The 15,768-nt window shown below is 38.8% G+C and overlaps 1 protein-coding gene across 1 annotated transcript in view; it reads right to left on the bottom strand.

Moving 5' to 3' along the window:
• Positions 1-15,768, bottom strand: part of LOC150075035 (tensin-2-like) — a 737,845-nt gene that overhangs the window by 136,055 nt on the left and 586,022 nt on the right. Inside the window, exon 22 of the mRNA XM_090389056.1 lies at positions 11,070-11,362. Coding sequence (XP_090245182.1) covers positions 11,070-11,362 — 293 coding nt within the window. The remainder of the gene's footprint in view (positions 1-11,069; positions 11,363-15,768) is intronic.

Here is a 15,768-nt window from a genome sequence, read left to right on the forward strand (position 1 = left end):
TATATCTTGCAAGAAGGATTCTTCTGCTCCTATGCTTATCATTAGTGACACACCGATTTCTAGGCAAAACGATATACAGTGAAACTTCCCTTTAACGGACAGCCATGGGGAATGAAAATCTGTCCGTTAGAGAGAAGTGTCCGCTAACAAGAAGTCGGAGGGAGAAAAAAAAAAAGAAAGAAAGAAAAATCGTTAAACATTTAATCTAAAATGAAATTAAAATATATACAGATTTTGAACAATATTTTTGTAAATAATATACATACAATTGTGCTATGCATATTATGACTTTATCTTATGAAAAATACATACAGTAATCACTTATTTTCTTCTGCACCTTCTTCTGGCTGATAATTTTGTTTCCAACATTTGTTTGGAGTGAAGAAACCATCGAAAGTCCTTCAGTATCTTCTTCAGCGGCGAAAAACATTTTTAAACGATTGATTTGTATGAGCGCTTCTTCTATTTTCATCGGTGGTTCGTCGTTAATATGTTCTTCAACAGAATGACCTCCTTCCATTTCTTCATCCTCATGAGGAACTTCTTGAAAAATATCGATGATAATGTCGTTGATATCTAGAGCACCATCTTCTGTAGTGAGGTTCGAGTCTATATCTTTGTAGCCAGGGTCACTTGTAGCTGAAGTGTCATACATTATCAATAGATGTTGAAGTTCTTGTTCTTCTTGGTGCTCCACATTGCTGTTCACAACTTCAATTTTTGCATTTGAGAAGCCAGACTTTACAAAACAGTTAACGACAGTTTGTTTTCTAATTGCGTTTACTGAAGAGGAAATCCATTGAATCGCATCTAGGATGCTGATTTTCTTTGCAAGGTCACTCGCACATGTTACATCGTTCATGTTTGCAATGAGATGTCTTAAAACACGTTTTCTGTAGTGAAGTTTAAAATTTTTTATTATCCCTTGATCCAAGGGCTGACACTCTGCAGATGTGTTTGGTGGCAGAAAAACGATTTGAATGTTGGACAATTCAATGTGCGGGTGAGATGTAGAATTATCCATGAAAAGAATAATTTTTCTGTTTTGACGAATCATGTTTTTGGTTAAAGTGACTTATCCATTCGCTCAGGATATCTCGTGTCATCCACGCTTTTTTATTAGACTTCCAGTCAACATTCAAAAGATTCAACTTTATGCCCTTGAAACAACGAGGATTTTGTGGTTTTCCTATAACAAGAGGTTGTTCAAAGTCTCCCAGCATATTTGTACACAATAGTACAGTCAAGCGTTCCTTAGAAATGTTTCCGCCCTGGCAATTTTCGTTTTTTAGACTCATTGTTTATTCAGGAAGAGCTTTAAAAAACAACCCTGTTTCGTCACATTTGTAAATATCCTTAGCTTCAAAATCATGACATAACTCTTCCAATTTGACGTTCCACTCTGTTACAACCCCAGTATCAACAGATCCACCTTCACCACTTACGGTTTTCCAAGAAATTTTATGCCGAGCTTTGAACTTGTCTAGCCATCCCACAGAAGATTTGAACTCATTTACTCCCATAGATTTCGCAATCTCCAAAGCCTTTTCCCTAATAATAGGCCCATTAATGGGAATTTTTTTAGCACGTGCGCGACAAAACCACTCATACGTAACATTGTCAATTTGAAGCCCAACAGTTTTCGGGAATGATTTTTGAACGTGATCATTTCCGTGTTGCCAAAATTGTTTGAGCAGTTCATTTTTTTTCTTTAGGATGTCGCTTACCTGCGTCTTCTCGATTTTGAATTTTGCAGTGAGATTGCGAACACTATTTTTTTGCCGATCATACGCATTAATGAGTTCGACTTTATCTTTTAAAGTTAAATTTTTACGAGAAGACATTGTGCACTTCACACGACACTGAACAAAACTGAAAACTGAAACTCAAAAGACGAAAGGCCGACCAAATTCACCCCGCCCCCTGCACACACCGAATTCATCAGTTTTACACGTGCCTTAAAAATTCTTGAAAAAGGGTTTACAACCGCGACGTAAACCTTGATAAAATTCAGAGAATCAGAAATAGAAAATAGATTGAGGCAATATGTGGAAGAAAAGTTCCTAGAAAAGGGCAGTGAGCTCTCCCGCAGTCCGTTATGGGGAGATCAAATTAAGTGCTAATCTAAACGAAACAGTGCAGATTGCCTGTCCACGTCCGTTACAGAGAATGTCTGCTAGACAGAAGCTGAAAACACGTTAAAACCAATGGAGGTGATTTGGGGAATTTGAAAATGTCCGTTGTAGAGAGATGTCCGTTAATGAGAGGTGTCCGTTAGGAGAAGTTTCACTGTAGCTCTTTTGGGGATCACCCTGACTTCTAATCTCTCTTGGCACAAGCACATTACAAATATTGTTTCCTCTGCATCTAAAAAACTTGGTTTTCTCTTTTACTCTCGGCGTTACTTTTCTTCCAAACAGCTGCTTAATCTGTATAAATTGCAAATCCGCCCTGCCATGGAATAATGTTCTCACATATTGTTCTCTCAAGAAGCCTGAGAGAGGTTTTGGAGTGCCCCCCAAAACCTCTATCAGGCTTCTTGATTCCATTCAGAAGAGGGCAGTTAGGTTAATTAATGATTCATCTCTAACAGAGTCTCTCCACTCGCTGTCTCATAGATGTACTGTTTCTGCTGCATGCCTCTTTAACAGATACTTCCATGAGCACTGTTCTTCTGATTTGGCTTATATAATTCCCGCTCTCTCTTTCAAAACAGTCCGAACATGTGCCACCACCAGCCAACATCCATTTACTGTCCAACTTCAAACTCACAGAACCAACTTTTCATCTTCCTCGTTTATTCATTCAACTGCCGTCTTCTGGAACAACCTTCATTCATACGTATTTCCTGAAAATTACAGTCTACAGAAGTTCAAGTCCAATGTCAACAAATATCTTCTTTCGTCTTCTCAACCTCCAACCCAAGCATGGTACTAAGTACTATAGGTTCTAATATGTCTCGTGTTTGGGGTTTATATAAAAAAAAAAAAAAAAAGTTCTGCAAATTGTAGCACCTGCGAGTTGATCTATTTGAGGTGTATAAGACCTTGAATGGGTTCAGCAAGCTGAATGCTGATGGGATTCTTCCTCTTGCTCAGACTAGCATTAGCATTAGCATTAGCAGAGGCATTTGATGCAAGAAAGCAAGCTTATGCAGCATCAGCCAAAAAAAAAAAAAAAAAAAACCCACTTCCAGTTCACCCCTCTGTTCGTTCAAAATACCTGTCCAGCTGAGCCTTAAACTTATTTAGGCTATCAACCTCCACCACAAGGGATGGCAGTCTGTTCCACCAACCAACCACCCGCTGGCTAAAGGCAAATTTCCGCACGTCTATCCTACATCTGTCTTTCCTCAATTTGAATTTATGCCCTCTCAGGTGATTTTTCTGAGCTAGAGGAAGAATCCCATCAGCATTGAGCATGCTTAAACCATTCAAGGCTTTATACACCTCTATCAGATCACCTCGCTGGTGCCTAGTCTCCAGACACTGTAATTTGCAAAACTTAAGCCTTTCTTCGTAAGAGCACCCCTTTGTTCCATTCACTAATCTTGTTGCCCTTCTCTGTACTCGTTCCAGCAGCTCTACATCCTTCTTGAAATGAGGCCTCCAGACCTGTATACAGTACTCTAGGTGTGGCCTGACCATTGCCTTATACAATGGAATAATCACCTCCTTATCCCTGCTGGAAAAATTCCTGTATATCATTGACAATACTCCATGAGCTACTCTTGCAGCCCGTCTGCACTGCTCAGAGAACTTCATATCTGCCTGAATGTTAAACTTCATTTGCCACCTCTCAGCCCATCTGCTCAACCTTTCCAGATCCTGTTGCAGCAGCATAGTGTCAGTAGTGTCCTTGACAACCCTGCCAACCTTTGTATCATCTGCAAACTTGGACATTAAGCTTGATATACCATCATCAATATCATTTATAAACACAGAAAACAACAATGGACCCAACACTGAGCCCTGAGGGACTCCACTAATAACATTAGTCCACGATGAGCAGTGTCCTTTGATTACCACTCTCTGTCTTCTCCCCCTCAACCACCCCTTTATCCATAGCAGCAATTTGCCTCCAATGTCACACTGCTCCAATTTGTGTAGCAGTCTTCCATGTGCAACAGTATCAAAAGCCTTTCTAAGATCCAAGTATATAATATCAAAGTTATTCCCTGCATCCAGTTCTTTTGTGACTGCATCATAGTATCCAATCAAGTTGGTCACGCAAGACTTCCCCTTAACAAAACCATGCTGTGTCTGAGCTATAACTGAAGTCTTGTCTAAATGATCCTGCAGTGCTTCTTTAACCAGTGCCTCCATTAAATTTCCTGGAACAGAAGTTAAGCTCACAGGTCTATAATTACTTGTGTCAGCCTTTGATCCTCCTTTGTGAATTGGGGTCACATTTGCACATTTCCAGTCTATGGGTACCTCCCCTGAGTCCAAGGAAGCTCTCATAATTATGGCTAAGGGTTTGCTTACTTCCTTTGCTGCCTCCTTTAATATAACTGGATAGATCCCATCCACCCCAGGTGCCTTTCTTGTGTTTATCTTCAACAGTTTCTCCTCCACTTTACTCCCAGTTATTTCAAGATTCTGTAGCTTACTGCTAGAGTTGAATACACCTCTGGCATTCCCTTTGCTGAATAACTCCTCATGTGTGAATGTCGATGCAAAATATTCATTTAGTTTGTTAGCTACCTGAGCAGGATCATCAACAGTTGACCCATCAATATCAAGTGGACCAATCTGATTCATCCCCTTCCTTCTAGAGTTTACATAAGTAAAGAACTCTTTGCTGTTTTTCTTTGCATCCCTTGCCAAGGATTTCTCGTAATCTGCCTTCGCCTGCCTAACCTCCTTTGTAACTTGGTTGCATATCAACTTGTATCTATCATAGGCTTCTGTGTCATGTGTTAATTTGTAAGTATCCCATGCATTTTTCTTCTCTGCCATATGCCTCATTAGTTCATCTGACATCCATTTTGGCCTAAACCTTGAACAATATTTCTTAGTTGGTATATAAAGCCTAGTAGCTTCCAAGATAAGTTCTTTGAATGCTTCCCATTTTGAATTTGCTGTTGGTAACATCATCAGTTGGTCCCACTGTATAGAATTTAAATACTGTCTCAGTCCATCGTAGTCGCCTTTACGGAAGCAATAACCCTTACCTTTACCCCTAATGGTAGTTACCTCTTTGAGTAAATCCCACTTCAGCACACTGTGATCACTGCCACCTAGTGGTTCATTTATCTGCAGATTCTTAATGCATGAAGAATCACTGCTGATAATCAAATCAAGAGTATTACTCCCTCTAGTTGCCTCCCGAACATGCTGATGTAGAAAACAATCATCCAATAAATCCACAAAAGCTCTGCTAGTGCGTGAGTAACCAGCCCCCAAATTCCAGTCAATATCTGGGAAATTAAAATCTCCCATTATAAGACTCTCTGATTTACTGGCCCACTCTATTTCCCTGTACAGTTCCTTATTATACTCATCAGAGTCATTAGGCCTATAGCACACTCCTACTCTCAATTTTGATTTCCCAATGCTTATGTCACACCAAACTGACTCAACACTGCACTGTCCAGCGATGTCGACTGGCTTCACTTCCTTGGTTTTTATGTGTTTCTTAACTAATAGCATAACCCCTCCCCCCTTCCTATCCTGTCTATCCTTTCTGTAGACGTTGTACTCCCCAAATTGCAGTTCTGCATCCCTTATATCTGTGTGAAACCACGTCTCTGATATCCCAACAATATCTGCCTTTGATGTTTTGAGCAATACCTCAAATTCATCAAATTTATTTACTAAACTCCTAGCATTGGTGTACACGCAAGTATACCTGCACCTGTTTCTATTCTTAGCTACCCTAACACAACCCATGTGTTTACTTGTACCGCAATGGCTCCCAGCAGTCTCTGAAATACCATGCATCTTGTTTTCCAGGCTTCTGCTCATTCTAATAGAAGCAGTGCAAGAATCTCTTTCACCTCTGCCAGTGGCTACTGTCAATCTATTGGTCTTTGTCTCCCCCCAAGCTAGCAGTTTTCCGACCCACCTAACACTGCCTCGACAGCATCAGCACCTGAGAACCTGAGGGGGCACAGTTTCAAATTGAGGAAAGGTAGTTTTAGAATAGATGTGCAGAAATGTACCTTTAGCCAGTGGATAGTTGATTGGTGGAACAGGCTTTCATCTTTTGTTGTGGAAGCTAATAGCCTAAATAAACTTAAGGCTGAGCTGGACAGGTATTTGGAATGAATGGAGGGGTAAAATTGGAGCGGTTTTTTTTTTTTTTTTTTTTTTTTTTAGCTGATAGTGCATAAGCTTGCTTTCTTGCATCGTATGCCTCTACTAATGCTAATGCTAATATTAATATCATTTTTAAATAAAAAAAAACCACCCAGTATATGAATCCACCATTCATTAAAAATGTGAAGGAATTATTCTGACTGTTTTGAACCATTTAGGGTTACTGAGTGGGCAACAGGTAGCCTTAGTTAGCAACCACATGTTGAGCGATGAAAGGTATAAAAACTAAATGGACAGCAAACCTCCAATAAAAACATAACTTTTGTTATATGTTTAAATATCCCTCTTACTGGACTGGGCTATATTGGCCAGCATTCAATATAGAAGCAAGGTACTATTTCAGCAAAAATATTGAAATAGTTTGAGAAAATAACACAATATTGTTATTAGCATTTGTAGTGCTATATGATGCAAGAAAGCAAGCTTTTATAGCATCAGCCAAAAAAAAAAAAAAAAAAATATCCACTTCCCATTCAACTACAAAAGTTTGTCCAGTTCTTCCTTGAATTTATTTAAGCTGTCAACTTCCACAACGATGAAAGTTTGTTCCACCAATTAACCACCCACTGGCTAAACGCAAATTTCTGCACCTCTATTCTGCTACTTTCTTTCCTCAATTTGGATTTATGCCACCTCGAGTATAATCTGAGCAAGAGGAAGAATCCCATCAGTACTGAGTTTGCTCAAACCATCAAAGCCTTATACGTCTCAATCAGATCACCTCACAGGTGCCTACTCTACAGACACTTGAATTTACAGAACTTAAGCCTTTCATGGTAAGAGCATCCCTTTGTTCCCCTCACCAATCTCATTGCTCTTCTCTGTACTTCTTCCAACAGCTCTACATCATTCCTAAAATATGGCCTCCAGACTTGTCTGCAGCACTCAAGGTGTGGCCAAACGGTTGCCATATACAAAGGGATAATCACCTCCTTATCCCTGGTAGCAAAGTTCCTGTATACCATTTACACGACCCCATGAGCTGCTCTGGCAGCATGTCTGCACTACTCTGAAAACTTCCTATCTGATGGCATAATTACCCCCAGGTATTTTTCATTCTCCACTATCCTGAGTGTAGTACTGCACAGTTGGTATGTTACTCTGGGGTTACACTTGCCCACATGCAGTACTTTGCATTTGTGAATGTTAAACTTCAGTTGCATTTCTCAGCCCATCTGCCCAACTTTTCTAGATCCTGTTGCAGCAGTTACTGTCATTAACAACCCTCTAACCTTTCTATCATCTGTGAAATTAGGCATTAAGGCTCTTAAACCTTCATCTATATCATTGATAAATATAGAAAACAACAATGGGCCCAAAACCAAACCATGTGGGACTTGACTAATAACGTAAGTCAACGATGAGCCGTGTCCACTAATTACCACTCTCTGTCTTCTTCCACTCAACCCTAATTTATCCATTGCAGCAACATTTCTTTAATGCTATGCGATTTGTACAGCAGCTTTCTATGTACAACAGTATCAAAAGCTTTCCTGAAATCCAAGTATATGATATCAAAATCATTTTTTGCATCCAGTTCCTTTGAGACCACATCATAGTGTTCAATGAAATTGTTCAGGCACGATTTCCCCTTAACAAACCCATACTGTGTCTGAACTATAACTGCAGTCTTGTCTAGATGATCTTGCATTGCTTCTTTAACGTGTGAATCCATTACTTTCCCCGGAACAGAAGTAAAACTAACAGGTCTTTAATTATTGTGTCACCCTTTGATCCTCCTTTGTGAACTGGGAATACATTTGCACTTCTGTAGTCTATGAGGACCTACCCATGGACTGCAGAAGTGCAAATGTATTCAGTGACCTCCCCTGAATCCAAGGATGCTCTCATAAGGGTTGCTTGCTTCCTTTACAGCCTCCCTTAATATAACTGGATAGATCCCATCCATCCCAGGTGACTTTCTGATTTTAACTTCAAAAATTTTTATTTATTTTTCTCAGAAACTACTTTTCATGACAAACTATTTTTCTTTTGTGATTTCTGGCTTTTAATTTTTATTGGCAATATCAAGAATCAGGGATACACTCAGGTGTTTATCTTGCTAGACTTGCCGAATCTCTAAATAAATAAATTCCATGTTTTAGCTAGTCAGCAGCATACAACTGCTTGTTCTGCAAAGTTGGAAGTGACAGAGCCAGTTTCATAAGTTCAAATAGTTTTTTAATTAAATATAAATAATAATATAATGCCCATTAAAGATGTATTAAAACGTAATATATTTTTAACCAAAAATTACATATTATAATTTTAGATTACTTAATAAAGTAACGTAGGTAATTTAATAAAGTCATTTCTATTGCTTTCTGAATAATTTGTTTGTTTCTCTCTAATCTTTTTTCAATGCTACATTACAAAGCTACACTTTTGTAGCTACATGTGTGGTTGAGCTGGTATCACACATGTGATGTGCCTTACACATGTAAGCAGAAGGACAGCATACATTTAAAGGTGATTTTGCCACTGATAAACATAACCGATACTTTTCAGGAAGTCACAGTTGTCTCCAAAAAGCAGAACTCACCATTAAGCTCACTGATAGGCTATATGCAACAGAGAACAAGGCAAGTTTTTTCTGTGCACCGCATAATTTATGCAAAATAGAATAGCAAACTTGGGGCCAATTTTTTAATGGAAATTGAAAAATTTGTAGACTTTTTATTTTAAACATTCCAGATATAATGGCACAGCTGAGTCCTCCCCCCAAAATGGAGGAAAACTATGTTATTATTATTAGCCATGTGGTACAAGGAAGCCTGAGGCTTATGCTGCACCAGCCAAAAAAAAAAAAAAAAATTTCCACATTACCCTGAGAGAGAGAAGAAGGGAATCACCAAGAAAGCAAGAAAGAGAAGAATGATGATATCCAGCTTATGATGGTGAGATGCAGTCAACATCATAAATCCTGAGAGTTGGCAGGTATGAACTTATTTCGATTAGTCAGCATTTTGGAATTCTGCCTCTGCATTTCAGAGGCAGCATTTTGGAATTCTGTCTCTGCATTTCAGAGGCAGCATTTTGGAATTCTGCCTCTGAAATGCAGAAAAGGAATGTTTCTGGTAAAACTGCTTCTCTTCTTATTGAAAGAAATTAACTATGATTGTTCTTCTAGGACTGAGAATTTCTACTTTTGGTTACTACTGCAGTTTCTCCCTGTATTCTCGGTAAACAGATGGTGCGCGTTATCGGTAGTGGCAGTAGAAGTTGAGAACAATGTATTGATTGGCACATATGCATGCCAATCAATACATTCTATTTCCTTATATTTCCTAACCTAACCTTTAAGGTTAGGTTAGGAAATACTAAGAAAAGAAAGAAAGATTCTTTATATATATATATATATATTAGTAAATTTATAAGAGGAGTTTACCTCAATATAGTACGTGGAACACTTCCGTATGATACCCTCCAGAAATTAGAACGGAAAAAACGAAAAAATCGAAAAAATTTGTGTTGCGAACGCGGAAAAAATTCCGCGTTCGCAACACAAATTAATGATCTAGTATACAACATTTCTTGCGACTCGTCTTACCAGGGTTCGACGCGGTTTTCTCTTAATATTCGTGTAAATCAACACGAAGCCTCAGTTCGTGCTTCTCGGTCAGCAGCGTCAGAATTAGCCTTTCATGCCATTAACGAAAAACATACTTTTTTATTTAACGAGGCCAAAATACTTAACATTCAACGTAATTATACGCGACTATTAATTGCAGAAACCGTTGAAATTAAATTACACGAGAATTCTGTTAATGTTCGGCGGCCACATTTGATCTCCGATGCGTGAACCTTTACGCGCATGCGCGAAGACATATAATCACTATTTAAGTTGCAGGTTTATCCTGATTCGGTAATTTTCATTCCTGTGATCACGACAGTCGGTCGAAAAGCATTGTCAGCTTCAGGAAGGAAAATCGTTTTGAATATTTTCGTTAATTCTTTTAATTGCGTTAATTTGAATTTTAATTGTTTTGAATTGATTTTGAATTGTGTTAAATTGATTATTTAATTATTTATATTTTACTTTAATTATTTATATTTTACTTTAATGTACCGGTAAGTTGTCGATTTTTTCGTTTTTTCCGTTCTAATTTCTGGAGGGTATCATACGGAAGTGTTCCACGTACTATATTGAGGTAAACTCCTCTTATTAATTTACTAATATTATTATCAACGTAGAACATATTGAGTATTACAGCTCTGATTCATACTATCTAATATATATATATATATATATATATCATAACATCAATCCATCACTTAACGCTATAATGTCACTATCATCTGTCACGGTTACATGTCAATCAATATATCGTTCTCGACTTCCACTGCCGATAACATGCACTATCTGTTTATTGAGAATGCAGGGAGAAACTGTGGTAGTGACAAACCAGTTTGTCTAGCAATTTTCCTGAAGTTAGCCGAGGTTCTCGTGATGGCTTTCTTTACCTTTGGCATATAAATATATAAATTAATATATATATATATATAACTGTAAACAAAAAATAGTATTACATATGTACATACATATAAATTTATATATATATTTATAAAAAATAGTATATACATATAAATATATAATTTTATATATATATAACTGTAAACTAAAAAAATAGTATATACACATGTAAATTGCAAAAGAGATATTAATTATAAGAAACATTCAATACTGTCAAAATTCAAAACTGAAAATCTAATTCAAGTAAATGAAAATAATAATCACAACAGTACCTGGGCTAACAGAAGCAGGTTCTGGTGAGGTACTAGATATCGGTTTAATTGTATTACCAACTGTTGTTAAGAGCCCTTCCCGCTCAGGTGTATGTGCCTTTCCTGAACCATAAGGATATATATTGCTATAAACTACAGATGAAGCTATTATTTGATGTGGTGAAGCACCATTAGTTGCTATCTGTTCTCGTGCCAGCTGATGTGCTCTCTTTGTTGTAACAAATGGCCTTTCTCGATCAAATGAAGTATCAGATTTCTGGCGAACAAGTGGTTTGCTCTGTAGCTGTTGATATCTTAAAAAATAATAATAAATGATTATATATATAGGTTGTTATATATATTTGTAAGCATATTATTGTAATAATTTTTATCATAAAATATTCCTACTGATGATTTCTGATTAGCATTAGCATAGGCATATGATGCAAGAAAGCAAGCTTATGCAGTCATCAGCCAAAAAAAAAAAAAAAAAACCCTTCCACTTCACCCCTCCGTTCGTTCTAAATACCTGTCCAGCTGAGCCTTAAATTTATTTAGGTTATCAACTTCCACAACAAGGGATGGAAGTCAATTCCACCAACCAACTACCTGCTGGCTAAGGGCAAATTTCCGCACATCTATACTACATCTGTCTTTCCTCAATTTGAATTTATGCCCTCTCAAGGTGATTATTCTGAGCAAGAGGAAGAATCCCATCAGCATTGAGCATGCTCAGACCATTCAAGGCTTTATACACCTCTATCAGATCACCTCACTAGTGCCTAGTCTCCAGACACTGTAATTTGCAAAACTTAAGCCTTTCTTCGTAAGAGCAACCCTTTGTTCCATTCACCAATCCTGCTGCCCTTCTCCGTACTCGTTCCAGCAGCTCTACATCCTTCTTGAAATGAGGCCTCCAGACCTGTATACAGTACTCAAGGTGCGGCCAGACCATTGCCTTATAGAAGGGAATAATTACCTCCTTATCCCTGCTAGAAAAATTCCTGTATATTATTGACGACACCACGAGCTACTCTTGCAGCCCGTCTGCACCGCTCAGAGAACCCCACATCTGCCTGCACAATCACCCCCAGGTCCCTTTCATTCTCCACCACTGTCAGTGTAGCACCACAGAGCTGATACGTTGCTCTGCGGTTGCTGTTTTCCATATGTAGCACCTTACATTTGTCCATGTCAAACCCAATTTGCCACCTCCCAGCCCATCTGCTCAACCCTTCCAGATCCTGTTGCAGCTGCATAGCATCAGTAGTGTCCTTAACAACCCTGCCAACCTTCAAATCGTCTCCAAACTTGGACACTAAGCTGATATATCATCATCAATATTATTCATAAATACAGAAAACAATAATGGACCCAACACCACCGAACCCCTTTTTTTTTTATTTATTTTTTTTATTATGTGAACCCCAAACACGAGAGATAATAGAACCTATAGTGCTTAGTACCATGCTTGGGTTGGAGGATGAGAAGACAAAAGAAGATATTTGTTGACACTGGACTTGAACTTCTGTAGACTGTAATTTTCAGGAAATATGTATGAATGAAGGTTGTTCCAGAAGACGGCAGTTGAATGAATAAACGAGGAAGATGAAAAGTTGGTTCTGTGAGTTTGAAGTTGGACAGTAAATGGATGTTGGCTGGTGGTGGCACGTGTTTGGACTGTTTTGAAAGAGAGAGAACAGGAATTATAGAAGCCAATTCAGAAGAACAGAGCCCATGGAAGTATTTGTAGAAGAGGCATGCAGCAGAAACAGTACGTCTATGAGAAAGCAAGTGGAGAGACTCTATTAGAGATGAATCATTAATTAACCTAACTGCCCTCTTCTGAATGGAATCAAGAAGCCTGACAGAGGTTTTGGGGACACCACCCCAGATGTGGGAACAATATTCCATGGCAGGGCAGTTTTGCGATTTATACAGAGTGAGCAGTTGTTTGGAAGATAAGTAACGCCGAGAGCGAAAGAGAAAACCAAGTTTTTTAGATGCAGAGGAAGCAATATTTCTAATGTGCTTGTGCCAAGAGAGATTAGAAGTCAGGGTAATCCCCAAAAAAGATATATCGTTTTGCCTAGAAATCGTAGTGTAACTAAAGATGAGCCTAGGAGCAGAAGAATCCTTTTTGCGAGATATAAGACAAGACTGAGTTTTAGAAGGGTTGAAATCAACTAGGTTGTCTTTGCCTCACTGGAGAATTACTTTAAGATCGGCATTTAAGGAATTGGTAGCAGGTTTTCGAGAAGTTGAAGCTGATTGAACAGGACAAGGTTTCTCAAAATGGAAAGTGGAATGGAATGTGCTATCATCAGCAAAACTATGCATAGGATTTCCAGTCAATGGAAGAAGGTCATTAATATACAAGAGGAAAAGAGTGGGGGAAAGAACTGAACCTTGGGGGACACTAGCATTAGTGGAGAAGTTAGAAGACAGAGAGCCATCTACCATCACCATCAGTGAGCGATCAGAGAGAAAACTGGGTAACCAATAACAAAAAACAGTTGGCAAACCATAAGATGAAAGCTTGTTAAGAAGACCTTTATGCCAAACACGATCGAAAGCCTTTGAGATGTCAAGAGTCTTTGAGATGTCACTGAACCTTTGAATTAGTCCATAAATGGGTAACATAAGCCAAAATATAACCAGTGGATCGACACTGACGGAATCCATACTGGCGATCGTTGATCAGATGGAAGGTTTCTAGGTAGTTTAAGAGTTGGCAGTTAATTGATTTCTCCATTACTTTAGAAAGAGTAGAGGTAATTGCAATGGGACGATAATTAGATGGGAGGGATTTGTCACCCTTTTTAGGGACTGGCTGGATATGAGCAAATTTCCAAGCAGAAGGAAAAACACCTTTGGAATAAGAGAGTGAAAAAAGGCGGCAAAGAATAGGAATAAGTTCAGGAGCACAGGTTTTGAGAACAAGTGGAGAAATACCATCAGGACCTGGAGCTTTCTTAGCATCAAGATTCATCAAACTCCTTCTGATTTCCTTTTGACGGAAGACCACAGGAGGCATTGAATGGAGCGTGTTGGGAATGGTGGAAGGTGTTTTACCAAGATCATCAATACATGAGCTGGAAGAAAATTGGGATGCTAGCAGGTCAGCTTTATCCTTGGCTGAAGTGACAATAGAACCATCTGGTTTGGACAGAGGTGGGAGCAGAGATGGGCAAAAGTTGCGGCCAATAGCTTTGGCAAGAGACCAGAATGCTCAGCTCCCATTAGGGCAAGAAGCAAGTTTTCTACTCTTAGCCTGTCCAAACTCTAGTTTGGACTGATTAATAACTGCTTTACAATTGTTGCGAGCTTTGGTGTAGGCAGAAAATGAAACTGGAGAATTAGAAACAAGCCAATTACGATATGCAACATTCTTCTCTTGAACAGCCTTAGCACATTTATTGGAAAACCAAGGTTTAGATAAAGGAGGATATTTTAAAGTGGAGTGTGGGATAAAGGATTCCATTCCTGCAAGAATAATTTCACTGCCACGATCTGAGAAAATGCTGACATCAGAAGTTTTGAAACAGTAATCCAACCAAGGAAAAGAAGAAAAGAAGTCTTGCAGGTCATCCCATTTTGCATTCTTGTAATGCCAAACAACACAAGGTTGGGAATAGCCATGAGATAAAGGTTCCATCGGAGAAGAGACAATCACCAAGTTGTAATCTGAAGTGCCTAAAGGACCTCTCACTTCGACCGTGTACTTAGAAGGGTTGTTTGTGAGAAAAAGATCAAACGTATTGGCTGTATGATTAGGATTGTCTGGTATTCTTGTAGGTAAATGAACAATCTGTGCAAGGTCATTAGTAATTATAAAAACCTCAGCATCTCGACCTGCTGGGTCGGTGTGACTAGAAAACGGAAGCTAGCTGGAGTTGTGAACATTAAAATCACCAAGGAAAATTACCTCACTGTTATGAAAGTTGGACTGGAGAAAGTCAAGTTGCAAAGAAAGGAAGTCAAAGAGCTCAAAGTGATTATTGGAGTTGGGAGAACGGTAGAGGCAACAGATGAATTTGACACAATGAGGTAGAGAGATTTTAAGCCAGAGATCAAAGAGAGGAGATTCCAAATTGCCAAGTCTCTGACAGGGAATATCAGAACAGACATATGCACAAGTACCACCTTTGAGGCGAAAGGAATCATACTGCAAATAATTTGGGCATCTGAGATGAGCAGTAGTTGAATCAACCGATAACTGAGATTCTGTCAGAAAAAGTGCATGGGGTTTGGCAGACTGCAAGTGGAAATGGACATCGTTGAGATTAGAATTGAGACCACGTATATTTGTGAAATGAATTAGGAAGTGCTTGGGAGGTTTAGATCTTTTCACAGATAAGCTTGCTCTATTAGTTTGACAATTCATGGTGTATTCAATAGTATGAAGAAGTGGGTGGGACATGCTGTATGAAGTAATGAAATTTTTGGATATGGCCTACACGTGGTAAGAATATACACAGATCCTTGACATAACGTGGCCTCGACAATGCTCCCCGTATACACATTACTCGGATTCCCTCCAATCACTATCTGGCAGAGTAGAGGTAGCAAGATTATACACTAGCTGATCCAGAAGCCTCCTAGAGAGTTACTAATACGTTCGGTCCAGTGTACTAATTAGCGGCCAGCTTGCGTTTTAGAGCTGTACCCTCGAGATGTAAGGAATATTGGATCTCGCCACGACGTTCATCAAACCTCA

This window comes from Mastigoproctus giganteus, chromosome 14 (genome assembly GCF_048544385.1).
Source record: "Mastigoproctus giganteus isolate SK-2022 chromosome 14, ASM4854438v1, whole genome shotgun sequence".
In the NCBI taxonomy this organism is placed as follows: Eukaryota; Metazoa; Arthropoda; class Arachnida; order Uropygi; family Thelyphonidae; genus Mastigoproctus; species Mastigoproctus giganteus.